This window comes from Sylvia atricapilla, chromosome 5, assembly GCF_009819655.1.
Source record: "Sylvia atricapilla isolate bSylAtr1 chromosome 5, bSylAtr1.pri, whole genome shotgun sequence".
Lineage (NCBI taxonomy): Eukaryota > Metazoa > Chordata > Aves > Passeriformes > Sylviidae > Sylvia > Sylvia atricapilla.
The window spans coordinates 23,027,463-23,053,132 of record NC_089144.1 but is presented as its reverse complement, the minus strand read 5'-3'; the positions used below and the strand labels follow the sequence as shown (position 1 = coordinate 23,053,132).

Here is a 25,670-nt window from a genome sequence, read left to right as displayed (position 1 = left end):
CAATGGGCGCGCTCGGCGGGATGCGGCGGAACGTGGAGGTGAAGGCTCGGCTGAGGGCGCGGGCGGAAACGCTCGGGGCGGCCCTCAGGCTGAGCGGGCAGCGCCGGCTGTGCCCCGGGGCAGGGCAGGAACCGTGCCAGGTGTGTCCCGAGCCAGGGCCAGGCACAGGGGAGGGGCAGGGGCCGCCCCAAGGGTGCCCCGGAGCAGGACAGGTGCTCTTCCAGACCGACACGTTCTTCCGAGTGCCGCGGGGGAGGCTCAAGCTGCGCAGGACACAGGTGAGGGGTGTCCCTGTCCTTACCTGTCCTTGTCCCTGTCTTCCCCGCCTGTCCTCACCTGTGCCTGTCCCCAGGACGGCCGCGGGGAGCTGATTTTCTACGAGCGGCCGGACTGCGCCGGCCCCAAACTCTCCAAGTTCAGCATCACCCCCACGGCCGACCCTGAGGGGCTGCAGGTGAGCGGGGGAGAGCTGGGGGTGTCCTGGGGGCTGTGGGGTGTCCTGTGCCACCCCTGTCCCCTCCCTGTAGCCCCTGTGTTCCCCAGGAGGTGCTGTCACAGTCCCTGGGCTCTGTGTGGTCCCTGTGTCACCCCTGTCACCCCCAGGCAGTGCTGTCACAGTCCCTGCGCACTGTGTGGTCCCTGTGTCACCCCCAGGCGGTGCTGTCACAGTCCCTGGGCACTGTGTGGTCCCTGTGTCACCCCTGTCACCCTTGTCTCCTCCCTGTGTACCCAGGCGGTGCTGTCACAGTCCCTGGGCACTGTGTGGTCCCTGTGTCACCCCTGTCACCCCCAGGCAGTGCTGTCACAGTCCCTGGGCACTGTGTGGTCCCTGTGTCACCCCTGTCACCCCCAGGCAGTGCTGTCACAGTCCCTGGGCACTGTGTGGTCCCTGTGTCACCCCCTGTCACCCCGTCACCCCCAGGCGGTGCTGTCACAGTCCCTGGGCACTGTGTGGTCCCTGTGTCACCCCTGTCACCCCCAGGCAGTGCTGTCACAGTCCCTGGGCACTGTGTGGTCCCTGTGTCACCCCCTGTCACCCCTGTCACCCTCAGGCAGTGCTGTCACAGTCCCTGGGCACTGTGTGGTCCCTGTGTCACCCCCGTCACCCCTGTCACCCCCAGGCAGTGCTGTCACAGTCCCTGGGCACTGTGTGGTCCCTGTGTCACCCTCAGGCAGTGCTGTCACAGTCCCTGGGCACTGTGTGGTCCCTGTGTCACCCCCGTCACCCCTGTCACCCCCAGGCAGTGCTGTCACAGTCCCTGGGCACTGTGTGGTCCCTGTGTCACCCCTGTCACCCCCAGGCAGTGCTGTCACAGTCCCTGGGCACTGTGTGGTCCCTGTGTCACCCCTGTCACCCCCAGGCAGTGCTGTCACAGTCCCTGGGCACTGTGTGGTCCCTGTGTCACCCCCCGTCACCCCTGTCACCCCCAGGCAGTGCTGTCACAGTCCCTGCGCACTGTGTGGTCCCTGTGTCACCCCCGTCACCCCTGTCACCCCCAGGCAGTGCTGTCACAGTCCCTGGGCACTGTGTGGTCCCTGTGTCACCCCCGTCACCCCTGTCACCCCCAGGCAGTGCTGTCACAGTCCCTGGGCACTGTGTGGTCCCTGTGTCACCCCTGTCACCCCCAGGCAGTGCTGTCACAGTCCCTGGGCACTGTGTGGTCCCTGTGTCACCCCCCGTCACCCCTGTCACCCCCAGGCAGTGCTGTCACAGTCCCTGGGCACTGTGTGGTCCCTGTGTCACCCCTGTCACCCCCAGGCAGTGCTGTCACAGTCCCTGGGCACTGTGTGGTCCCTGTGTCACCCCTGTCACCCCCAGGCAGTGCTGTCACAGTCCCTGGGCACTGTGTGGTCCCTGTGTCACCCCTGTCACCCCCAGGCAGTGCTGTCACAGTCCCTGGGCACTGTGTGGTCCCTGTGTCACCCCCGTCACCCCTGTCACCCCAGGCAGTGCTGTCACAGTCCCTGGGCACTGTGTGGTCCCTGTGTCACCCCCGTCACCCCTGTCACCCCCAGGCGGTGCTGTCACAGTCCCTGGGCACTGTGTGGTCCCTGTGTCACCCCTGTCACCCCCAGGCAGTGCTGTCACAGTCCCTGGGCACTGTGTGGTCCCTGTGTCACCCCCCGTCACCCCTGTCACCCCCAGGCAGTGCTGTCACAGTCCCTGCGCACTGTGTGGTCCCTGTGTCACCCCCGTCACCCCCAGGCAGTGCTGTCACAGTCCCTGGGCACTGTGTGGTCCCTGTGTCACCCCCGTCACCCCTGTCACCCCCCGGCAGTGCTGTCACAGTCCCTGGGCACTGTGTGGTCCCTGTGTCACCCCTGTCACCCCCAGGCAGTGCTGTCACAGTCCCTGGGCACTGTGTGGTCCCTGTGTCACCCCCGTCACCCCTGTCACCCCCAGGCAGTGCTGTCACAGTCCCTGGGCACTGTGTGGTCCCTGTGTCACCCCTGTCACCCCCAGGCAGTGCTGTCACAGTCCCTGGGCACTGTGTGGTCCCTGTGTCACCCCTGTCACCCCCAGGCAGTGCTGTCACAGTCCCTGGGCACTGTGTGGTCCCTGTGTCACCCCCGTCACCCCTGTCACCCCCAGGCAGTGCTGTCACAGTCCCTGGGCACTGTGTGGTCCCTGTGTCACCCCTGTCACCCCCAGGCAGTGCTGTCACAGTCCCTGGGCACTGTGTGGTCCCTGTGTCACCCCGGTCACCCCCAGGCAGTGCTGTCACAGTCCCTGGGCACTGTGTGGTCCCTGTGTCACCCCCGTCACCCCTGTCACCCCCAGGCAGTGCTGTCACAGTCCCTGGGCTCTGTGTGGTCCCTGTGTCACCCCCGTCACCCCTGTCACCCCCAGGCGGTGCTGTCACAGTCCCTGGGCTCTGTGTGGTCCCTGTGTCACCCCTGTCACCCCCAGGCAGTGTTGTCACAGTCCCTGGGCTCTGTGTGGTCCCTGTGTCACCCCCGTCACCCCTGTCACCCCCAGGCAGTGCTGTCACAGTCCCTGGGCTCTGTGTGGTCCCTGTGTCACCCCCGTCACCCCTGTCACCCCCAGGCAGTGCTGTCACAGTCCCTGGGCATCCTGGGCACGGTGACCAAGGAGCGCCTCCTGCTCCTGCTGGGCCAGACGCGGCTGCACCTGGACCGGGTGCAGGGACTCGGGGACTTCCTGGAGCTGGAGGTGAGGGGACACGGCCGGGGACGCTGCCGGCGGGTGGTGGCACCCCCGGGCGACCCTGTGTGACCCTGTGTGTCCCCTGGGCGGTGGCAGGTGGTGCTGAGGCCGGAGCAGAGCGTGGAGGACGGGCAGCGCGTGGCGCAGGAGCTGCTGCGGGAACTAGGGGTCGGGGAGCAGGATCTCGTCTGTGGGGCCTACCTGGACCTGCTGCTGGCACAGGGGGACACTGGGGACAGCGGGGACAGCCCCCAGGGACACCCCCCGGACGGGCAGGGACAGCAGGGCTGAGGGCAGGGTGTGCCCAGGTAAAGGATGCCCTGTGCCCGCCCCATTAACACACTGTGCCCGCCCCATAAACATCCTGTGCCCTAAAACTCCCCACAGAAACCCCATCCTGTCCCCCTCAGTGTCACCCTGTGCCCCCTCTGTCCCCAATAAACTCTGTGCCCACCCCGTGTCCGTGCCTGGCTCTGTCTCTTCTGATGGTCTCAGGCCACCTGGGGCCACCGGTGTCACCCCCCCATGTCACCTCCCTGTGGGTGGTGACATCCCAGGGGGCTCCGGGGGTTGGGAGGTGACAGTGATGCCCAGCCCCGAGCCTGGATTATGCTGGAGCCTGGGGAGGTGACAGATGGGTGACAAGGGGGGTGGTGGCATCTCTGCCAGCTGCCGGGGGGGCTGGAGGGGACAGATGGGTGACAAGGGGGGTGGTGGCATCTCTGCTAACTGCCGGTGGGGGGTGGCACCAAGGAATGGAGGCTGGAAAATCCCCTGAAATCCAAGTGGTCAAGGCCACCCCTGTGTCCCCAGGTGTCACCCTGCATCCCCAAGTGTCACATCCCCGGTGGTGGGAATCCCTGTGGGGATGGGGATTCCAAACCTTTCCCAGTTTTCCTGAATTTTCCAAAGGTTTCTCTGTTTCTGATGGCCCTGGTGGGGCCCCAGCCGGAATCCTAGAGGGGCTGGAGAGAGGCCAGGGGAGGGAACGGGGCTGGAAAAGGGCTGGAAAATTCCAGAGGGAGCTGGGATGAGGCTTGAAAATTCTGAAGGGATTTGGGGAGGAGCTGAAAAATCCCAGAGGGAATTGGGGAGAGGTTGGAAATTTCTGGAGAGATTTGGGAAAGGGTTGGAAAGCCTTGCAGAGATTTGGGAAGGGGCGGGAAATTCCAGAGGGATTTTGGAATGGGCTGGAACATTCCTGGGGGATTTGGGAAAGCGGCTGGAAAACTCCTGGAGGAGCTTGGAAAGGGCTGGGAAATTCCAGAGGGATTTGGGATGGGGCTGGAAAACTTCTGCAGAATTTGGGAAGGAGTTGGAAAACTCTGGGGGGGATTTGAGAAGGGGCTTGGAAACTCTTGGGGGATTTGGGAAAGGGTTTGCTCAGCCTGGAGCAAAGAAGGCTCTGGGGGTATTTTCGGGATGGGCTCTGGGGTCTGCCTCATCCCGGGATTCTCAGGAGCTCAGGAATTTTCTGGAATCACCCGCGACAGCTCCAGGGCTCCCTCATTCCCACGGGATTTGCCTTTGCTTCCCAGATTTCTTGGGAACTGGGATTGGGCCGTGCCGGGCTCACACGGATCCAGGGATTTCTCCTGGTTTTGGCTTTTCCTGTTTCAAAAGGAAAAAAAGGGAAAATCCTTTTTTATTGTAGTGGAATCTCCACCTCCAGCCGTTCCATCTGCTGCTTCCAGGAGCCGGGTGGGAATTTACGGAGGTTGGGTGGGGATGAGGGACCAGGCGGGTTTGGGAATGAGGAGACCCCGTGGGAAGGGTTCAGCTGGGAGGAAGAGGGATGAGGGAAAACCGGGGATGAGGAAGGGCAGGAAGGATTTCATGGATGAATTGTCCCAGTGGGAATTTCCTCCATTTATCCTGAGCTTTGGTGTGTCCAGGTGGATCCTCTGGATCCGTCCCATGAGCTGAAGGGTTGGGGTGGACCCAGGTTGGAACTGATGGATCCTGGGAATGGAAAACGCTTGGAAAACTCCGTGTGCTGTGATCCCGTGGGATCTCTTGGATCCTGGGGGATCTTCGGGATGGGCTTTGAGGTCCTTCCAACCCAAACCACGCCAGGATTTGGGAACTGTGGGATCCCAGCCCAAGGAATGCCGGCAGTGCCTCGGGAAGGGTCCCCGAGCCCCCCCTGGGCTGGGCAGGGACATTTGGGATCATTTCTCCATGGAAAGGGCGGTCAGGCCTCGGCAGGAGCTTTGGAGTCCCCGTCCCTGGAGGTGTCCAAGGAATTCCGGGAGGTGGCACTCGGGGCTCTGGTGGCACCGGGCACAGCTGGGACTCGGTGCCCTTGGAATTCTTTCCCAGCCTGGAGAATTTGGGAATTCTGTGCTCACACCCCTGTGAGAATTCCCAGCATATCCCAGTTATCCAGGGAATGAGCCCTGGGAAAAGAGGGAATGGCCTCAGCCAGGCCAGGGGAGGTTTGGATTGGATATTTGGGGGTTTGGATGGGATATTTGGGGATTTGGATTGATATTTTGGAATTTCTCCATGGAAAGGGGGGTCAGGCCTTGGCAGGGGCCAAAGCAGTCCTGGAACATCAGGAGTGGGATCCCCAAGGAACACTGATCCCAGTCTGTCTCTGGAAATCCTTTCAAGTCCCTTCAAGCCACATATCCCACCAGGTGTTTGGGAATTTGGCTTGGGAAGGTCCTGCTCGGTTTTTTGGGAATGTTTCCCCATGGAATGAGGGTCAAACGGCCCCGGGATTGAGATCCTGGAACCCCAAATCCCGGCTGGGACAGGGCCATGTGCTGGAGCCCAACCCCAAAACCCCAAAGGACCTAAGATGGGGATGGGAACGTTGGGATGGAAACCGGGAATGTTGGGTTGGAAACCGGGAATAGGGAAATGGGGTGGAAACTGGGAATGTTGGGATGGATGGAAATATGTTGGGTTGTAAACTGGGAATGGGAATGTTGGGATGGAATTCTGGGAAGGAGCACAGGCAGGGGTGGCCCATGGCGGGGTTGGGGCGCCCTGGAGAGCTCTGGGTGTCCCCTGGGCCCTGTGGTGGCACCGAAGTGCCTCGGCCTCGCTTGGGGACACCAGGGTGTCAGTGAGGGAACTGGGACATGAGGTGACACTGAGGGACCCCACATCCTGCGGGTGGCAGTGTGGGGGTCCCACTGCCCGCCATCCCCAATCTCCCTGGTGTCCCCTCCCTGCTCGGGCCATCGGCGCCGGTCCCTGTGCCGTCCCTGTCCTGTCCAGTCCGTGTCCCGTCCGGTCCTTGTCCCGTCCCTGTCCCTGTCCCTGTCCCTGTTCCGTCCCTGTCCTGCCCCGTCCCCGTTCAGCACCAGGGACAGCTCCGCTCGCGGGCCCGGCGCGACTCCCGGCTCACTTAGCGGCCCTATAGAGACCCCATAGGGCCCCGATCCTCTATAGAGTCCCTGACCCTCTATACGCCCTGCGGATCCCCTATAGAGCCCCCAATCCCATATAGAGCCCTGATCCCCTATAGACCTTCCCGATCCCCTACAGAGTCCCCAATTCCCTATGGAGCCCCTGACCCCCCCATAGAGCCCCTAATCCCATATAGAGCCCCTGATCCTCTATAGAGTCCCTGACCCCCCTATAGTGCCCCTGATCCCCCGATAGAGCCCCAAATTCCCTATAGGACCCGTAACCCCTATGGGACCCCCGATCCCCTATGGACCCTTCAGATCCCTTATAAAGGCCCCAATCCCCTACAGAACCCCCGATCCCCTATAGGTCCCCTAACCCCCTGTGCTCCTCTCCCAGTCCCCACACATCTTGACACCCCATAGACCTCCTGACCCCCTTATGGATCCCTCAGTATAGACCCTCCATCCCCCATAGGTCCCCCGATCCCCTATAGAGTCTCTGACCCCCTATAGACCCTCTGGATCCTCTACAGAGACCAGGGATCCCCTATAGACCCCCCGATCCCCTATAGATTCTCTGCCCCTCCATACATCCCCTGCATCGCGTTCAGCACCGCGGACAGCTCCACTGCTGGGCCCGCACGGCTCCGCCCCTACAGCGCCCCTATAGAGCCCTGACCACCCTATAGACCCCCTCTATACACCCCCTGATCCCTCTGTAGACCCCCGATCCCCCTACAGACCCCCCGAACACCCTATAGACTCCATGACCACCCTATGAACAGCCCTGCCCCTCTATAGAGCCCCCGAGCCCCCTATAGACCCCCTGACCACCTTACAGACCCTCCGGCCCCACTATAGATCCTCTGACCCTACTATAGACCCCCCTGATGTCCTATGGACCCTCTGTCCCTATAGACCTCCCTGATCCCTTCCCTTCCCTTCCCTTCCCTTCCCTTCCCTTCCCTTCCCTTCCCTTCCCTTCCCTTCCCTTCCCTTCCCTTCCCTTCCCTTCCCTTCCCTTCCCTTCCCTTCCCTTCCCTTCCCTTCCCTTCCCTTCCCTTCCCTTCCATTCCCTTCCCTTCCCTTCCTTCCCTTCCCTTCCCTTCCCTTCCCTTCCCTTCCCTTCCCTTCCCTTCCCTTCCCTTCCCTTCCCTTCCCTTCCCTTCCCCTCTCCCGAGTCCCGTCCCGACCTCTCCTCTCCCCTCTGGAGATTCCCGCAGGACCCCTCCCCATTCTTTCCTTATCCCACCCCCCATCCCCAAAACTGCCCCAATCCCGTCCCACACCCCCAGATTCCCCTAGGACCACCCCCCATCCCATCCCATGGATCTGATCTAATCCCATCCCACGGATCCCATCCCATGGATCCCATCTCATAGATCTGATCCCATCTCATCCCATAACCCCCCACCCTTCCCACCCCCCGACCCCAGACCCCTCCTCCCCTTCCTCTCCCTTTCCCCTCCCACCTCGCTCCCTCCTTCCCTCCGCCCCCGCCCCTCCCGGCTCCTCCCTCTCCCCCCCCGCGCCTCCCGCAGCTCCTCCCGCCCCTCTCCCCCCTTTTCCCGCAGCTCCTCCCGTGTCCCCCCCTCCTCTCCCCGCATCCCCGCGGCTCCTCCCGCCCCTCCGTCCTCCCCTCCCGGTGCCCGCGGCTCCTCCCGCCGCGCCCCCCGTGTTCCCGCAGCTCCTCCCGTGTCCCCCTCTCCTCCCCCCGTGTTCCCGCAGCTCCTCCCGCCCCTCCGTCCCCCCCTCCCGGTGCCCGCGGCTCCTCCCGCCGCTCCCCCCGCCGCTCCCGCAGCTCCTCCCGTGTCCCCTCCCGGTGCCCGCGGCTCCTCCCGCCGCTCCCCCCGCCGCTCCCGCAGCTCCGCAGTCCGGCGCAGCCCCGGCCGGAGAAAATGGCGGATCGCGCCGAGATGTTCTCGCTCTCCACCTTCCACTCGCTCTCCCCGCCCGGCTGCCGGTGAGCGCGGGGGATGCTCCGGGCGGGTGGGTGGGATGATGTGCGGGGAGGGATGCGGGGGTCGCGCTGCCCCTTCCCCCTCCCGGCCTTACACCGGGCCCGCACCCACCCACCCCTCCACACCCCGCGGCTCCCCCCGCCCGTTCACCTTGGGATGCGGGACCGGGGCGGGATGCGGGCACCTCCTCCCGCCCCGTTCCCAGGTTTAACGAGCGGCCTCCATCCATCCATCCAGCCCCTCCCCGGAGCGTCGCGGCCGCTCCTTGCGGGCGGGGGGCTCGGGGGTCCCCGCTGGCCCCTTCCCCCGGCCGGGACTCGGAGCCTCCGGGGCCTCCGGGGCCGCCGCATCCCGGGGCCGCTGCGGGAGGAGCCGCCGCCGCCTCTTTGTCTCTCCCGAGGAGCCGCAGCGGCCCCGGCTGGGGCTGGGGATGAGGATGGGGGGCCGGTCCCGGCAGCGAGGGGCGGGGGCTCAGCACCCTCCGAGGCTCGGGGGTTACCGGGGGGTGGGCTTCCGCAGCCGGGACGCCGCACCGGGGCCCGGGGCTCGGTCACCTTCCCGTAGGGCCCCTGGGGGTCCTGACCTTGGCGGGTGCGGGGGCTGCGGGGTCGCGGTGCGGGGTCGGGGCGCGGGCCGGGCTGGCGCAGTGCGGGGCCGAGGCCGCCGGCAGCGGATGGGAAGGGCAGAAGGAGGCGGTGAGGGGCACCGGGGGGGGGGCCCAGGGGTGCGGGGACAGGAGCAGGGGACAGCGGCCATGCGGGACGTGCCCTTGGGTGGCTGTGGCCTGTGCTGGGCAGGGGTCCCTTTCCCCATGATGTCCCCTTTCCCCGGGGTGTCCCCTTCTCTGGGATGTCCCCTTCCCCGGGATGTCGCCTTCCCTGAGCATCCCCTTGCTCAGACCGTCCCCTCCTTGAGCATCCCCGTCCCCAGGATGTCCCCTTCTCTGAGCATCCCTGTCGCCATCCTGTCCCCTCCCTCAGCATCCCTGTCCTCGGACTGTCCCCGTTCCCAGGATGTCCCCGTCCTCGGATTGTCCCTGTCCCCTGGCTGTCCCCTTCCCTGAGCATCCCCGTCCCCAGGATGTCCCTGTCCACAGGATGTCCCCGTCCCCAGGAAGTCCCTGTCCCCTCCCCGGGCCGCTGCGCAGCAGGACCCCGGGCTGTCCCTGCCCGCGGTGGCGCAGGGAGGGAACACCATGGGCTGGCCGAGGCTGATCGGACCCGCTCCCCAAAAATCCCTGGGAACGCCGTGGCCGCTCTCGGGTCTCCCTGAGCACCCCGAGATCCACCCGGGAATGGGGCCGGGGAACCCAAACCCGGCTCTGCCTTTCCTAAAGAACCGCGGGGAGGGAGGGATGGGGTGCCCAGCCTGGTTTGGGGTCTCCGGTGGGGTGATCTGGTGGGGTATTCCCCCCAGGCCGGCCGGGAACAGGCCGGGAATGCTCGGGCCGGGAATGCGGGATGTGGGAATTCCCGGCGTACACGCAGCCGGGCCTTGGGGAGAGCTCCCACCTCCCTCCCGGGCCGTGGTGGCAGCCAGGAGTCCCCCGATGCTCAGTTTGGGGTGACCGCAGGGTCAGGCCCGGCGCCGGGAGCGGGTGGGGGGTCCCGGCCGATTTGGGGGTCCCTCCCGGGCGGCGCGCAGGGAGCGGGGCTGGCGGGAGTGAGGAAATTCCACCCGCCCGGGGCCTGCGCTCCCCGAGGAGCCACCGCCGCTGTCTCCTCCCCGCGCCAGGCGACGCTTTGGGATCCCTTTGGGGTCCCCTCCGGCCCATCCCGGCTCGGGATGGTGGCACTGGGGACACTGAGGTGCTGTGGGGAAGGTCCTGCAGCTCCCAGCCCTTCCCGGTCCCCTCTGAGCGTGTGTGGGGCTGGATGAGATCCCCTGGCGCTGTCCCCGCCCTCGGCTCCGTTCCTGTCCCTCGGTCCCCGGAGTGTCTCCAGTGCCGTCCCCTCGTGTCCCTGCACCCACGGCCAGGGCGCTGCCTCTGACCCCAGCGGGGTCCCCGGGGCTCCCATCGGGGAGACTGTGGGGCTGGGTTGGCTCTCACTGCCGGCTCCATCCCATCACAGTGTCCCCACCCCAGTGTGGCCATCCCACCCCAGTGTGTCCACCCCAGTGTACCCACCCCAGTGTGCCCACCCCAGTGTGCCCATCCTATCCCATCCCACTGTGCCCATCCCACTGTGCCCATCCCACCTCAGTGTGACCACCCCACTGTGTCCATCTCACCCCACTGTGTCCATCCCACCCCACTCTGACCGCCCCACTGTGCCCATCCCACCCCACTGTGCCCATCCCACCGTGCCCATTCCACCCCATCCCACTGTGCCCACCCCACCCCACTGTGACCATCCCACCCCACTGTGACCATCCCACTGTGCCCATCCCACCTCAGTGTGACCACCCCGCTGTGTCCATCCCACCCCGCTGTGTCCATCCCACCCCGCTGTTTCCATCCCACCCCACTGTGCCCATCCCACCCCACTGTGCCCATCCCACCTCAGTGTGACCACCCCACTGTGTCCATCCCACCCCACTGTGTGCATCTCACCCCACTGTGCCCATCCCACCGTGCCCATCCCACCCCATCCCACCGTGCCCATCCCACCCCATCCCACCGTGCCCATCCCACCCCACCTCACTGTGACCATCCCACCCCACTGTGACCATCCCACTGTGCCCATCCCACCTCAGTGTGACCACCCCACTGTGTCCATCCCACCCCACCCCAGTGTGCCCATCCCACCGTGCCCATCCCACCCCACCTCACTGTGACCATCCCACCCCACTGTGACCATCCCACTGTGTCCATCCCATCTCACCCCACTGTGACCATCCCACTGTGTCCATCCCACCCACTGTGACCATCCCATCACAGTGTCCCCATCCCACTGTGTCCATCCCACCCACTGTGACCATGCCACCCCACTGTGCTCACCCCACCCCAAAGCAGTGTCCCCATCCCTCCATGTCATTCCCATCCCCCTGTAGTGTCCCCACCCTACAGTGTCACTTCTACCCCACTGTGCCCATCCCAACCCTGGGGACAGGGCTCTGCACCCCACAGGGGTCCACACCCCAACATCCTGGGGGCTGCACCCCAAAAGCCTCTGCTCCCCAACATCTCGGGGCTCTGCACCCCAACACCCCTGGGCTCTACTCCCTGACATCCTGGGGTTCTGCACCCCAAAACTCTGGGACTCTGCTCCCAATACCCCAGGCTCTGATCCCTATAACCCAACAGGCTCTGCACCCCGAAGGGTTCTGCACCTCATCATCCCATAACTCTGCACTCCCAAAGGGCTCTGCACCCCGAAGGGTTCTGCACCTCATCATCCCATAACTCTGCACCCCCAAAGGGCTCTGAACCCCAAAGGGTTCTGCACCTCATCATCCCATAACTCTGCACCCCCAAAGGGCTCTGCACCCCGAAGGGTTCTGCACCTCATCATCCCATAACTCTGCACCCCCAAAGGGCTCTGCACCCCAAAGGGTTCTGCACCTCATCATCCCATAACTCTGCACCCCCAAAGGGCTCTGAACCCCAAAGGGTTCTGCACCTCATCATCCCATAACTCTGCACCCCCAAAGGGCTCTGAACCCCAAAGGGTTCTGCACCTCATCATCCCATAACTCTGCACCCCCAAAGGGCTCTGCACCCCGAAGGGTTCTGCACCTCATCATCCCATAACTCTGTACCCCCAAAGGGCTCTGCACCCCGAAGGGTTCTGCACCTCATCATCCCATAACTCTGCACCCCCAAAGGGCTCTGCACCCCGAAGGGTTCTGCACCTCATCATCCCATAACTCTGTACCCCCAAAGGGCTCTGCACCCCGAAGGGTTCTGCACCTCATCATCCCATAACTCTGCACCCCCAAAGGGCTCTGCACCCCAAAGGGTTCTGCACCTCATCATCCCATAACTGCACCCCCAAAGGGCTCTGAACCCCAAAGGGTTCTGCACCTCGACATCCCATAGCTCTGCACCCCCAAGGTTTCTGCACCTCATCATCCCATAGCTCTGCACCTCAAAGGCTTCTGCACCCCAACATTCCTGTTCCCCCACACGCCAGGGCTCTGCGCCCCAAAGGACTTCACATCCCACCATCCCGGGGCTCCGCACCCCAAAAGGCTCGGGCGCCCTTCACCCCATGGCCCCAGGGCTCCCTTCCCCTGTCCGGGCTTTGGGGTCGCGCTCAGCCCCGTTCCCGCCGCAGCCCCGGCCTCGTCTCCGTTTCTGCCGCTTTTTGCCCCAAATCCGCGCGGATTCGGCGCGGCCGTGCCCTACTTCTGGGAATTATGGGATTAGGGGAATCTTCCTGCCGGGAATCGGGAGCAGGCGCGCGGCCCCGTGCTGGGGGGACACGGGGGGGGGGACAAGGGGACAGTCCTGAGCCCCTTTTGGGGTCTGACCCTGCTGCCACCTCCGGCCTGAGCCCCCGCACCTGCAGGAGCCCCCCTCGGGGTCCCCAACCCCACAGAGGGTGGCACAGGATCCCACTGGTGCCCAGGTGTCCCCAGTCCCATAGAGGGTGGCAGAGGGTCCCGCTGGCACCCGGGTGCTGCCACACACCCCTGGGGACAAGCTTGGGGTTCTGGGTGTCCCCAACCCCATAAAAAAAGCGTCCTGCTGGCACCTGGGTACTGCCACACCACCCTGGGGGGGTCCAACGTGTCCCCAACCCCATGGAGGGTGACAGAGGGTCTCAGTGGCACCCAGGTGCTGCCATACACCCTTGGGACCGGGATAGGGGATCCTGGTTGTCCCCAACCCCATGGAGGGTGACAGAGGGTCTCAGTAGCCCCCAGGCCATATCTGTCACCTCCCTGAGCTCCCCCAAGCCGCCCGATTTCTGTTTTCCGGCCCCAAATCCTGCCGGGATTTGTCTCTGTTCCCGTTTTCCCGCAGCAGCCGCTGGTTTCCATGGCACCCCCGTTCCCTGGGAATGCGCTCGGGGCTCTTGGCGGTGTCACAGCCCGGGTCCCCTTTGTCACCTCCTGCTGTGCCGGGGTGACATGGCAGTGACCCCCCAGGGTCACCCCAAACCTGGCGGGGGGACTGTCAGCTCGGCCCCGGGGATTTGCTGGCCTGGGAATTTGGGACAAGTGGTGGCTTCGGCACCTCTGCAGTGAAGCGGTGATGTGGTGCTGTGGGTGTCCTGTGCCAGCACCCAGAGGTGACAGAGTTGTTGTGGCATGTCTGTGTGGCATCAGAAGTGACAGTGGTGCGGTGACATGTCCCTGTGGTTGTCCTGTCCCAGCACCCAGGGATGACAGGGGAGTGGTGACATATCCATGTAGCACCCAGAGGTGACAGGGTTTGGTGCCATGTCTGTGTGAAACCCGGCGGTGACAGTGTTGTGGTGCTGTGTCCCTGTGTTATGGTGACATGTCCCTGTGTTATGGTGACGGGGTGGGTGTCCTGTGCCAGGACCCAGGGGTGACAGTGATGTGGTGACATTGCACTGTGGTTGTCCTGTGCCAGCACCTAGGGGTGACAGGAGAGTGGTGCCATGTCTGTGTCATACCAGAGGTGACGGGGGTGTGGTGCCATGTCCATGTGGCAGCCAGGGGTGACAGAGTTTGGTGCCCAGTCTCTGTGTAATGGTGACATGTCCCTGTGGTTGTCCTGTGCCAGCACCCAGGGGTGACAGAGTTGTAGTGGCATGTTGTGTGGCATCAGAGGTGACAGAGTTTGGTGCCATGTCCCTGAGTTATGGTGCCATGTCCGTGTGACACCAGAGGTGACAGGGTTATAGTGCCATGTCCGTGTGACACAAAGGTGACAGTGTTTGGCGCCATGTCCAAGTGACACCAGAGGTGACAGTGTTGGGTTCCATGTCCGTGTGTCACTAGAGGTGACAGTGTTGAGTTCCATGTCCGTGTGGCACCAGAGATGACAGGGGTGTGGCACCATGTCCCTGCTGCTCCCCCGCCGACAGCGCCACCCACGCACTGGCGATGTCCTCATGGTCCCTCTTTGCTGTCTCGGTGCCCCGCTGTCCCCGAGCCGTGTCCCCCTGTCCCTGAGCCGTGTCCCCGCTGTCCCCAGGCCCCCCCAGGACATCAGCCTGGAGGAGTTCGATGACGAGGACCTGTCGGAGATCACGGACGACTGCGGCATCGGCCTCAACTACGACTCGGATCACTACGAGAAGGTGCCGGAGCCTGGTGGCCCTTGGGGACACCGCAGGGACACCACTCCCCCTCCGCCGTGCCTCTCTGCCTGCTGAGCCAAAGGGGACCAGCCTGGTGTCCCTCCTCCCCTCTCAGGCGGGGGGACACAGGAGGGGTTGGGGCGGGACAGGGCAGGTGACCCGCGGCTGTCCCCGTGTCCCCTGACACCGTGTCCTCTGGCAGGACTGCCTGGTGCTGGAGCGCGGGGAGCAGCCGCACCCCGTGTGCACCTTCCAGGACGACTTCCAGGAGTTCGAGATGATCGACGACAACGATGACGACGATGAGGAGGAGGAAGAGGAGGAGGAGGAGGAAGGCAACGAGCTGGAGGCGCCGCCATCCCCGTCGGCCTCGCCCATCCCGTCGCCCGCCCTGGAGGAGACGCAGAAGCACCGCCCCACCACGCTCAACCTGACGGCCCCGGGCACACAGGTGAGGGCGGGGTGGCCGCAGGCTGTCACCTCCCCACCCCTGGGGTCATTGTTCCCTCCCCACCCTGAGGTCACTGTCCCTTCCCCCCAGTGTCACTGTGCCCTCTCCTCTGGGGTCCCCGTCCCCTCCCCTCTGAGGTCAGTGTCCCCTCCATCCCAGGGTCTGTGTCCCCTTCCTCTCAGGGTCTGTGTCCCCTCCCCTCCAGTGTCACTGTCCCCTCCTTGGTGTCACTGTCTCTTCCCCTCCAGTGTCACTGTCCCCTCCCGGTGCCACTGTCCCTTCCTCCCCTGATGTCACTGTCCCCTCTCGGCGTCACCGTCTCTTCCCCCCGCCTTCCCCCGTCTCTCGTGCCCCTCCCCACGCCGTGTCCCCCCTTTGTCCCTCGCTCGGGGCTCTCCCCGGGGATGTCGCCGTGGGGATGTCCCCGTGTCCCCGCGCAGGCGCCACCGCGGTGTGTGGGAAGCGGCTGCGGCCGTTGCCAGGGAACCGCGGGGCCCTCGGGAATTTCGGCCCCCTCCGTTTTTCCCTCTCTGCTGGGCTGGGGGGACTCCGGGGGGTGGCTGTCACCGCCAGGGGACACAGCCCGGGGGTCCCGCCCTGCCCGGGGTCCCCGCGTGGCTCTGTCACTCCCGGGAGGGGCGGGTGGGGCCCCTGGATCTGCCGGGATCGGCCCCACAGGGGGTCCCAGGAGGAGGGGACACCGGTCCCTGTGTCCCGTCTGAAGCCATCCCTGTGTCCCCCTCCACTGTCCCTGTCCCTCATCTCCCCCATCTCCCATTCCCACATCCCCCATTCCCATCCCCGTCCCCTCGGTGCCCGCCCCCAGTCCCTTTTAGGGCCATCCCGGTTGTTTCCCGCCGGCTCGGGCCGCTCTCCCTAATCCCGGGATCCGCCGGGATCCGCCGGGATTAGCTCTGCCCGCGCTTCCCGGCCGGGCTAATCCGCAGCTGCCGGCGCGACATTCCCGAACGTCCCGGGGGCCCCGAACATTCCTGGGGCTCTGGGAATTCCTGGGGGTCCCAGCATCCCTAGGGGCTCTGAACATCCCGAGGGCTCCCAACATTCCTGGGGCTCCCAACATCCCGGGGGGTTCGGGAATTCCTGGGGGTCCCAACATCCCTGGGGGCCCCGAGCATTCCTGGAAGCTTCAAACATTCCCGGGGGGCTCCCAACATTCCTGGGGCTCAGAATATTCCTGGGGGCTCCAGGCATTCCCGGGGGTTTCAGGCATTCCCGGGGGCTCCGGGGGTCCCTCTGCGGGGCGGGTGGCACCCGGGTGTCCCGGTGCTGGCTTTGTCCCCGCGGTGGGCACCGTGCCACCCCCTGCCGGCAGGGGATCCCGGGATGTGGCGGCCCTAAATCAGAATAAACCCGGGCACTCCCAGCCCTCCCCTGATGTCCCCCGACGTCCCCGCACGGTCCCCACTGAGCGCCCCCCGCTCTGCTCTTCCCGCAGGATTCCCTGAACAACAACGGCGGCTTCGCCCCGCCCGCCCCCCGCCCCAGCTGGCAGGACGCGCTCCTCCACTCCTCCTCCTCCTCCTCTTCCTCACACACCGGTGAGCGCCGGGGGGGGGACAGGGACAGCGGGGATGTGACATTGGGGTGTGGCAGTGGGGCTGAGAGAGCAGGGCTGTGACAGTGGGGTGTAACAGCAGGCATGTGACAGCGGGGCTGTGCCGATGGGGTGTGACAGCGGGGCGTGACACTGGGGTGTGCCAAGGCAGGTGTGACAATGATGGTGTGACAGTGGGGCTGTGCCAAGTCAGGTGTGACAGTGGGGCTGAGACAGTGGGATGTGACAATGGGGCTGTGACAGCGGGCATGTGACATTGGGACTGTGCCAATGGGCTGTCACAGTGGGGTTGTGCCAAGGGAGGTGTGACAATGGCGGCGTGACAGCAGGCATGTGACATTGGGGCGTGGCAAAGGGCTGTGACAGAGGGCATGTGACAGTGGGGCTGGGCCAATGACAGTGTGACAGTGGGGCCGTGCCAAGGCAGGTGTGACGGTGCAGGTGTGACAGCCAGCCTGTGCCACTGGGGCAGTGCCAATGGCCTGTGACACTGGGGCGTGACACTGGGGCTGTGACAGCAGGCATGTCCCACTGGGGCTCTGCCACTGGGGCCGTGCCAATGGACTGTGTCAATGGGGTGTGACGGTGGGTCTGTGCCGACATGGCTGTGCCGCCGGCCCCCCGCAGTGACCCTGTGTCCCCCTCCCCGCAGGACACTCGTCCCCCCACGCCTGCATCCTGGACGGACCCTGCCTGGAGAGCCCGCCGGGCCCCGGGGGGGCTCCCCCTTCGCTGCCGCCCTCCCCCTTGGACTCGCAAGGCAACAGCCCCGAGTCCCTGGCACATGGTAACCCATCGCCCCCGAGAGCCGCGCCCGATTTTAACATGAACCTCATCTCCGCTGCGCTCCGAGCTCCGCTCTCCCCGCCGCGTCCCCGCCAGCCGCCCCCGCCTCACCCCTGTCTCTCTCCAACAGGGCCCGCCGCTCCCCACGGCGCCCCCGATGCCGCCCCCCCGCCCCAGGCCGCCCCCCAGGCCCCCACGCAGCCCCAGGGCGGCGGCAGCAGCCCGGGGTCCCCCCGCTCGCAGCCGCAGCCCCCGCGGTCGGAGCGGGCCGGGGCTCCCGCGGAGCCGCTCAGCTCCGACGGGGAGGGCGCCCGGTCCGGCCGGGCCGCCAGCGTGCGTGGCCACCCCTCGGGCTCCTCGGAGACCACCTCGCCCTCCTCGGACCCGGGCATCGAGGCCGACCTGAGGAGCCGCACGGCCAAGCCTTTCCTGCCCGGCGGGAGGCGAGGGGACGAGCTGAGCTCGCCCGGCTCCGACTCGGACGTGGACGGGGAGCTGGAGGCGGCGTTCGCCGGCGGGCGCCTGGTCAGCAACATGATCTCGTCCATCTCGGAGACTGAGCTGGACCTAAGCAGCGACAGCAGCAGCGGCCGCTCCTCGCACCTCACCAACTCCATCGAGGAGGCCAGCTCGCCCGGCTCCGAGGGAGAGCTGGAGCCCGAGCTGGAGGCGCCCGGCCTGCTGGGCATCAAGGACTCGCTGCTGCTGCTGGACAAGGGCAAGGAGGAGGAGGAGGCGGCCGAGAGGGGCCCGGCCGAGCGCGGCGTGCTGCGCAGGGAAAGCCTGGCCGAGCTGAAGATGGACGTCGCCTACTACGACAGCCTGGAGCCCGCCGACGGCCCCGCCGCGCCCCAGGGCCACACCGACGTGTCCGGCGGCAGCCCCCTGGACCTGAAGATCGACCCCGACCACAGCCTGGAGAGCATCCGCCGCTCCTTCTACCTGCCCGTGGGGCCCAAGCTGATGCCCGAGGCGGACGAGGAGGACAACAGCGAGTATGACTCTGACTCGGAGTCAGAGCCCGACCTGAGTGAGGACTCGGACTCGCCGTGGCTGCTCAGCAACCTGGTGAACAAGATGATCTCGGAGGGCTCGTACCCCATCAAGTGCCCGGACGAGTGCTTCCAGAACAGCCACTCGCTGTGCGACACCATCTCGCCCGCCTCCGACCTGGAGCCCGAGATCCTCAGCGAGGTGCTGGACGAGGAGCCGCCCCCGCGGGACTCCCCGGTGACGGCGCGGGGGGACACGGTGACGCCGGTGACGCGGTGCCAGCGCGGCGCCATCGAGCTGGTGGACATGGAGACGCTGCGCAGCTCGCTGGCCGAGGCCGAGCACGCGGCCACCGAGCCGCCGCCAGAGCCGCCGGCCGAGGAGCCGGGGCCCTTCCTCTTCCTCAGCAACCCCACCAACGACACCATCGCGCCCGTCTGCCCCGGCCGCCCCGTCGCCATCGACCGCCTGGACGCCTCCGAGGTTTTGGCCACCTTGGGTTGCCGCCCTGTGCCACCACCGCCGCCGCCACCGCCGCGGGTGTCCCCCGGCTCAGAGGCCGTTGTCACCAGCGGGGATCGCCACCCCGCCAGCCCCCAGCGCTGGGCCCGAGACTCGGGCCACTCCACCATCGACGACGTCCGGTTAGCGCCTGATGACGCTGAGCCCGACGCCACCACACCGGACGTGTCCACGGCCAAGACCAACCTCGGCTTCGCCTTGGAGGAGGAGGAGGAGGCCGAGCCGCCCTCGGTGCCCTCACGCCGGGGCAGCCCGGCTGGGGAGGTGACGCCGGTGCCACCGGAGCCGCCAGCGCTGGACGAGTCTCTGGCCTACGACTCGGTCAAGTACACGCTGGTGGTGGACGAGCACACGCAGCTGGAGCTGGTCAGCCTGCGGCGCTGCACGTCGGTGCTCAGCGACGACAGCGATGTCCTGAGGGCCTGCGATGATGAGGTGGCCTTTGGGGACGGGCTGGTGGCCCCTGACATTGCATGCAGCTCCTCCGAGGACTCGTCCCCCGAGGCCGACCTGCAGTTCTCCAAGAAGTTCCTCAACGTCTTCGTCAACAGCACCTCGCGCTCCTCCAGTAAGTGGCGGTGGTGTGTGGTGGCGTGTCGTGACATGTTGTGACATGGCACGGTGCCCTGGGCTGGTCTGTGTGACCTTGGTGCACTGGACCCTCTCTGTGTGCTGCCCTGGCCATTCCTGTGTACGCTGTTGTGCCATGTCACGATATGTCACGGGACGTCACAGGATGTCGTGACATGTGCCATGCTGTGCTGGCTCTCCTCGCACCAGCTGTCCTTCCTGTCCTGTCGCTGGCACCAGTCCCGTGTGCCATGTCATGTCACGCTGTCCCTGTGGGCATGGCAGCTGTCCCCTGTCCATTGGCATCACTGTCCCCTGTGCCCCTGTGGGTGGCAGCTGTCCCCATGGGGTGGCAGCAGTCCCCTATGCCCCTGTCATGGCTGTCCCTGTGGGGTGGCAGCTGTCCCCTGTGCCCATGGAGATCACAGTTGTCCCGTGTCTCTGTGGGAATGGCAGCTGTCCCCTGTGCCCCATGGGATGGCAGCTGTCCCTGTCCCCTGTCACTGCTGTCCCCGTGGGGTGGTGGCTGTCCCTGTCCCCTGTCACTGCTGTCCCCGCAGGCACAGAGTCCTTCGGGCTGTTCTCCTGCATGGTGAATGGTGAGGAGCGGGAGCAGACCCACCGCGCTGTCTTCAGGTGAGGCCACCCCAGGTGACACCCAAGGGACCCACAGGGGACACCAGTGCCACCCCAGGGCCTTGCAGTGTCACCCCAGGGCCCTCTGCCCGCTCCCAGTCCCCCTGAAATGGCTCTGGGGGTGCCATGTCCCCCAGGGCACCCCACAGGTGTCACAGGGGTGGCTTTGGGGGTGACCAGGACATTGGGGACGGTTTGAGAAGGGAGGGTGAGGACGGTATGAGGGACACAGGGGTCTGGGTTTGGGGTGACCAGGAGGTCAGGGCAGTGCCTTTGTGGTGACGATGACGACCCGAGGGGTGCAGAGTTTGGGGTTTGGGGCTCCCCGTGTCCCCACGCCGCCCCTCGGTGCGCGCCCCCAGGTTCATCCCGCGGCACGAGGACGAGCTGGAGCTGGACGTGGACGATCCCATCCTGGTGGAGCTGGAGGAGGACGACTACTGGTACCGCGGGTACAACATGAGGACGGGCGAGCGCGGCATCTTCCCCGCCTTCTACGCCCACGAGGTGGTGGGGCAGGCCCGCGACAGCATCGGTGCGACCCCCGGGACCCTCGGGGGTTTGGGGACAGGGGTCCGGGACCCTGGGACCCTCGGGGATTTGGGGATGTGGGGAGGGGGCTCCGGGACCCCCCGGAGATTTAGGGGTGTGGGGAGGAATTTGGGGCTCCGGGCGTTTTTAGCTTCTTTTCTTTCGGTACAGCCGGAGTTGATGCTGGGAAATGCAGTTTTTTTTGTGTTTGGAGTCGGTTGTCTGTTAGGTTTTTTTTTCTTTTTGTCCGTGTTTTTAAAAATATTTATGTGTTTTATGTATGTATGTTTTCTATTTGATAAATATTATTTTTAAAAAGGACTTTACAAATATTTATACATTATACATGTTCTTTTATTTAAAAAGATCAAGTTTTCAAAATATTTTGGAAAATATTTATATTTAATTTTTTAAAAAATTAAACAATATTTATTTTATATATTAATTTATATTTAAAATAGAATTTTTAAGTTTTTCAATATATTTATATTTTTAAAATATATTTATAAAATAATGTAAATATAAGTGTTTAACATATTTTTATTTTAAAAACTTTAAAATATTTTTCATTTTTACATTTAAAAAATTAATATTTTTTAGAATTAAAAAATTTAAAAATTATATATTACGTATTTTTAATTTTTTAGAATACAAATTTGTATTTTTTTCTAAGATGTAAATATATATGTAAATATGTATGAATGTTTTTAAAAGTATATTTATTTTTAAGAGGTAGCAAAATTTTTATTTTTTTAAATAAAAAAGCCAATGTTTTAATTAACTACATAGTTATTTCAAAAGACATTACAAACTGTGCTATATCAAAATAATTTTCAAAAGTGAAAAAGTACATTAATTATGAAGTTAATATATAATTACATAATTATAAAATTAAATAATTATTTATATAATATCTAATAGTGAAAGGCGATGACTATGTAGTTATTTAAGAGGAGATTACAAATTGTATGCTATCAAAATAATTGCAGAAGTTAATACGGAATTATACTAATTAATGATAAAGGTAACATATAATTATATGAATTAATTATCAAGTTATTATATAATTATATAATTTTATATATAATATGCCATCGTGAAAGCCAATGACTGTGTAGCTGTTTAAAAAGAGGTTAAAACTGTACTGCAGCAAAATAATTTGCAAAAGTTAAATATAATACTGAAAGCCTTTTATTTTAAATAATATAAATATATTTTATTTATCACTTATTAATTTCTTTATTTGTTTGTTTGTTTGTTTATTTTAAATAAAAATATTTTACAGGCTTTAGTATTCAAAATGTACCCCCCAAAATTTTTTTTAATAGAAACGCCCATATTTTAAATAGCTACGTGGTTATTTAGAACGAGATTACAAACCATACCATATCAAAAAATTGCAAAATTAAAAATAATAGTGAAAGCCAACAACTAGGTTGGTATCTAAAAAGAGATTACAAACCGTATGATATCAAAATAATTTGCAAAATTTAGTATAGGATAGCAAAATTCAACGACTCCGTAGTTATTTAAAGAGACTACGAACTGTATTATTTAAAAATAACTTGCCAAGTTAATGCATAATGACGTTAATTGATTATAAAGTTATTCTATAATTATATAATAATGTGTATCATTTAATATCAAAGCCAATGACTACATAGTTATTTAAAAAGAGATTCCAACCATACAATATCAAAATAATTTGCAAAAATTAATTTATAATAGCAAGAGCCAATGGCTGCAGAGTTATTGAATAAGAGATTACAAACCCTACTATAGCTATAGTTACATATATATTATATATGTAATATTATATAAATGGATATGTGAATAGCTATATGCTATATAAGTATATGTAAAAATATTAATAGAAAATATTAATAATTATGCCAATTATTATTTAATATATTTATTTATATAATTATATTAAAAATATGATAGTGAAAGCCAGCAACTACGTAGTTATAGAAAAAGTGATTTCAAACTGTTCTGTATCAAAATAATTCGTGAAAGTTAATATATAATGATATTAATTAATTATAATCCTATACATAATGATATAATTGTATATATAATGTATAATATATAATATAAATGTATAACGTATAATATTTTATGTATTATGTAGTATATAAATATATAATATACAATATACATTATACAATATATCACATATCATAACCATATACAATGTATTATATATTATGTATTACATATCACATATTATATATTACATACTACATATTACATAATACGTATCACATATATAATATACCATAATATATGATATAGAATGTATAAATGTAATGTGTATATAATATACAACATAGAACACATGTAACATATATAACATGTAACACATAATATATATTACATAAAGTACAATACTTTCTATATAGTATATAACATAAAATAGCAGAAGCCAACAACTACGCAGTCATTTAAAAAGAGACCACAAACTGTACTACATAAAAATAAATAGCCGAATTTCAAATATAATGACATGAATTAATTATAAGTTCCATATGTAATTGTGATTATTAATTACAGAGTCCGTACGCAGTGGCATTAATTAGTCCCGCGGTTAATTTCCCATTCCCCCAGGGCTGAAGCGGAACCCGTGCTGGCTGGAGCGATTCACGGTGCAGTTCCTGGGCTCCGTGGAGGTCCCGTACCACCAGGGCAACGGCATCCTGTGCGCCGCCATGCAGAAGGTGGGCGGGGGGCAGGACCCCCGGACTCCTCCTGACCCACCGGTCCGGACACCCCCGGACACCCCTGACCCACTCTGGACCCCTCCGGACCCCCCGGACACCCCTGACCCACCCTGGACCCCTCCGGACCCCCCCGGACACCCCTGACCCACCCTGGACCCCTCCAGACCCCCCCAGACCCCCCTGACCCACCCCGGACACCCCTGACCCACTCTGGACCCCTCCGGACCCCTCTGTGCCCCTCCCCTCCCGCCCCGGAATCCCTGGATCCTGCTGTGCCCCCTGATCCCCCCTGACCTCCCCCAGACACGTCGGACCCGCCCTGGCCTTCCTGACCTTGCTGTCCTCACCCTGTCCCCAGCCTGGACCCCACTGTGCCCCCCAACCCTGCTGTCCCTGACCTTGCTGTCCCTCTCTGACCCTACTGATCCCTGACCCCTCTGTTCTCCCCCTTGACTCCCCTGTCCCCTCTGACCCCGCTGTCCCCTCCCTGACCCCGCTGTCCCCTCCCTGACCCCGCTGTCCCCTCCCTGACCCTGCTGTCTCCTTGCTGTCCCGTCTGACCCCGCTGTCCTTCCCTGACTCTTCTAACCACGCCTGTCCCCCACTGTCCCCACCCTGACCCCACTGTCCCCCCTTGTGTCCCCCCAGATCGCCACCACCCGGAAGCTGACCGTTCACCTGCGGCCCCCGGCCAGCTGTGACCTGGAGGTGACACTGCAGGGCATCAAACTCATCCTGACCGTCACCGAGTACAGCCCCGAGCACGAGGTCAGGGGACAGCCGGGGACAGGAGGGGCAGGAAAAGGTTTGGGGGTGACCAGGATGGAAGGGAAGGAGAGAGGGTAAGGGGATGACCACAGCAGGGGACAGGAGAATGTTTGGGGGTGACCAGGACAGGAGGGAAGGGGGCACGCCTAGGGGTGACCACAGGAGGGGACAGAAAAAGATTTGGGGATGAGTGGAAGGGGACAAGAGGTTTGGGGGTGACCAGGAGTATGGAGGGTGCAGGGGTCTGGGTTTGGGGGTACCACAGGAGGTGAGGGATGTTTGGGTCTGGGTTTGGGGGTGACCAGAAGAGGAGGAATGTGGGGAGTGGATTTTGGGGATGATGAGGGGCCCAGGACAGCAGGAATGTGGGGGTTTGGATTTTGGGGGTGACGAGGGGCCCAGGGGTTTGAGGGTGCCCAGCAGATGAAGGGTGCGGGGCTGTGGGTTTGGGGGCCGGTGTGAGGTGGGGGCACAGATTTTCTGGGGGGCTCTGGACCCCCAGCCCTGACCTGCTGTCTTTTGTGCCCCAGTTCGAGCGCTGCAGCCACTTCTTCCAGATGAAGAACATCTCCTTCTGCGGGTGTCACCCCCGGAACAGCTGGTGAGACCCCCGGGGCGCCCCCAGGGACCCCCACCCCACTTAAGGGCACACCCGGGGCCCCCCACCCTGCCAGGGGCACCCCAAGGGACCCCCACCCATCCAGGGCCACCCACGGTGCCACTCCTGCTCCCCCCGGAGTGGCTGTCGGGGGCCTCTGGGGGCGCCCCCTTGCCCGCTACCCTGGGGCAGATACTGGGGTGCCGGGGACAGGTTTTGGGGTGCCCCCTGAGCACGTGCCCCTCAAACCCCGCAGCTATTTCGGGTTCATCACCAAGCACCCGGTGCTGAGCCGCTTCGCCTGCCACGTGTTCGTGTCCCAGGAGTCCATGAGACACGTGGCCGAGTGTGTCGGGTACGGGGACACGGGGGGCCAGGGCTGGGGACAGAGGGGCATGGGAGGACAGGGGGAAACGGGATGACATGGGGGGACATGAGGGGACAGGGTTGGGGGGCGGGGGATGGGGGCATTGGGGCCGGGGCTGGTCTGGGGGGTCTGGGTGCCAGGGGATTGGGGTGCTGTGGGTCTGGGTGCCAGGGGATTGGGGTGCTGTGGGGCTGGGGGCCGGGGGATTGGGGGTTCCGGCTTTGGGGGTTCCGGGGTCTGGCTCTGCCACCTTTAGGCGCTGTGGGTCGGGCTGTGCCAACTTTGGGGGTAGCAACAGCCGTTTGTGGGGGTCTCGGTGGGTTGGGGGGTGCCGCTCTGCGTGTCCCCTCCCCTCCCTGACGCCCCCTCCCCTCTGTCCCGCCCCCAGCCGAGCGTTTCAGGAATATTACCAGGAGCACCTGGAGTACGCCTGCCCCACAGAGGACATCTACCTGGAGTAGGGGGGTCACTGCTGTCCCCCAAACCCGCCCGGGGG

At 61.6% G+C, this 25,670-nt stretch overlaps 2 protein-coding genes across 2 annotated transcripts; both read left to right on the top strand.

Moving 5' to 3' along the window:
• Positions 1-6: 6 nt before the first annotated feature.
• On the top strand, positions 7-3,460 carry LOC136361567 (uncharacterized). Its single transcript, XM_066319581.1, has 4 exons — positions 7-278; positions 353-454; positions 3,050-3,175; positions 3,266-3,460. The coding sequence occupies exons 1-4, from the start codon at positions 21-23 to the stop codon at positions 3,458-3,460; spliced, it is 681 nt and encodes a 226-aa protein (XP_066175678.1). The 5' UTR covers positions 7-20.
• Positions 3,461-8,373: 4,913 nt separating this feature from the next.
• Positions 8,374-25,666, top strand: MAPK8IP2 (mitogen-activated protein kinase 8 interacting protein 2). Its single transcript, XM_066318921.1, has 12 exons — positions 8,374-8,497; positions 14,551-14,656; positions 14,859-15,107; positions 16,564-16,666; positions 17,336-19,552; positions 20,115-20,190; positions 20,553-20,725; positions 23,329-23,438; positions 24,090-24,209; positions 24,740-24,810; positions 25,064-25,162; positions 25,563-25,666. The coding sequence occupies exons 1-12, from the start codon at positions 8,433-8,435 to the stop codon at positions 25,633-25,635; spliced, it is 3,462 nt and encodes a 1,153-aa protein (XP_066175018.1). The 5' UTR covers positions 8,374-8,432; the 3' UTR covers positions 25,636-25,666.
• Positions 25,667-25,670: the final 4 nt, after the last annotated feature.

Bases quoted from the DNA above. Each gene is read 5' to 3' on its own strand.
- LOC136361567 (XM_066319581.1), top strand. From the start codon at position 21: ATGCGGCGGAACGTGGAGGTGAAGGCTCGGCTGAGGGCGCGGGCGGAA. The intron at 455-3,049 runs GTGAGCGGGGGA...TGTCACCCCCAG, and splicing joins CCGACCCTGAGGGGCTGCAG to GCAGTGCTGTCACAGTCCCT. The intron at 3,176-3,265 runs GTGAGGGGACAC...GGGCGGTGGCAG, and splicing joins GGGACTTCCTGGAGCTGGAG to GTGGTGCTGAGGCCGGAGCA.
- MAPK8IP2 (XM_066318921.1), top strand. From the start codon at position 8,433: ATGGCGGATCGCGCCGAGATGTTCTCGCTCTCCACCTTCCACTCGCTC. The intron at 20,726-23,328 runs GTGCGACCCCCG...CCATTCCCCCAG, and splicing joins GCAGGCCCGCGACAGCATCG to GGCTGAAGCGGAACCCGTGC. The intron at 25,163-25,562 runs GTACGGGGACAC...TCCCGCCCCCAG, and splicing joins CACGTGGCCGAGTGTGTCGG to CCGAGCGTTTCAGGAATATT.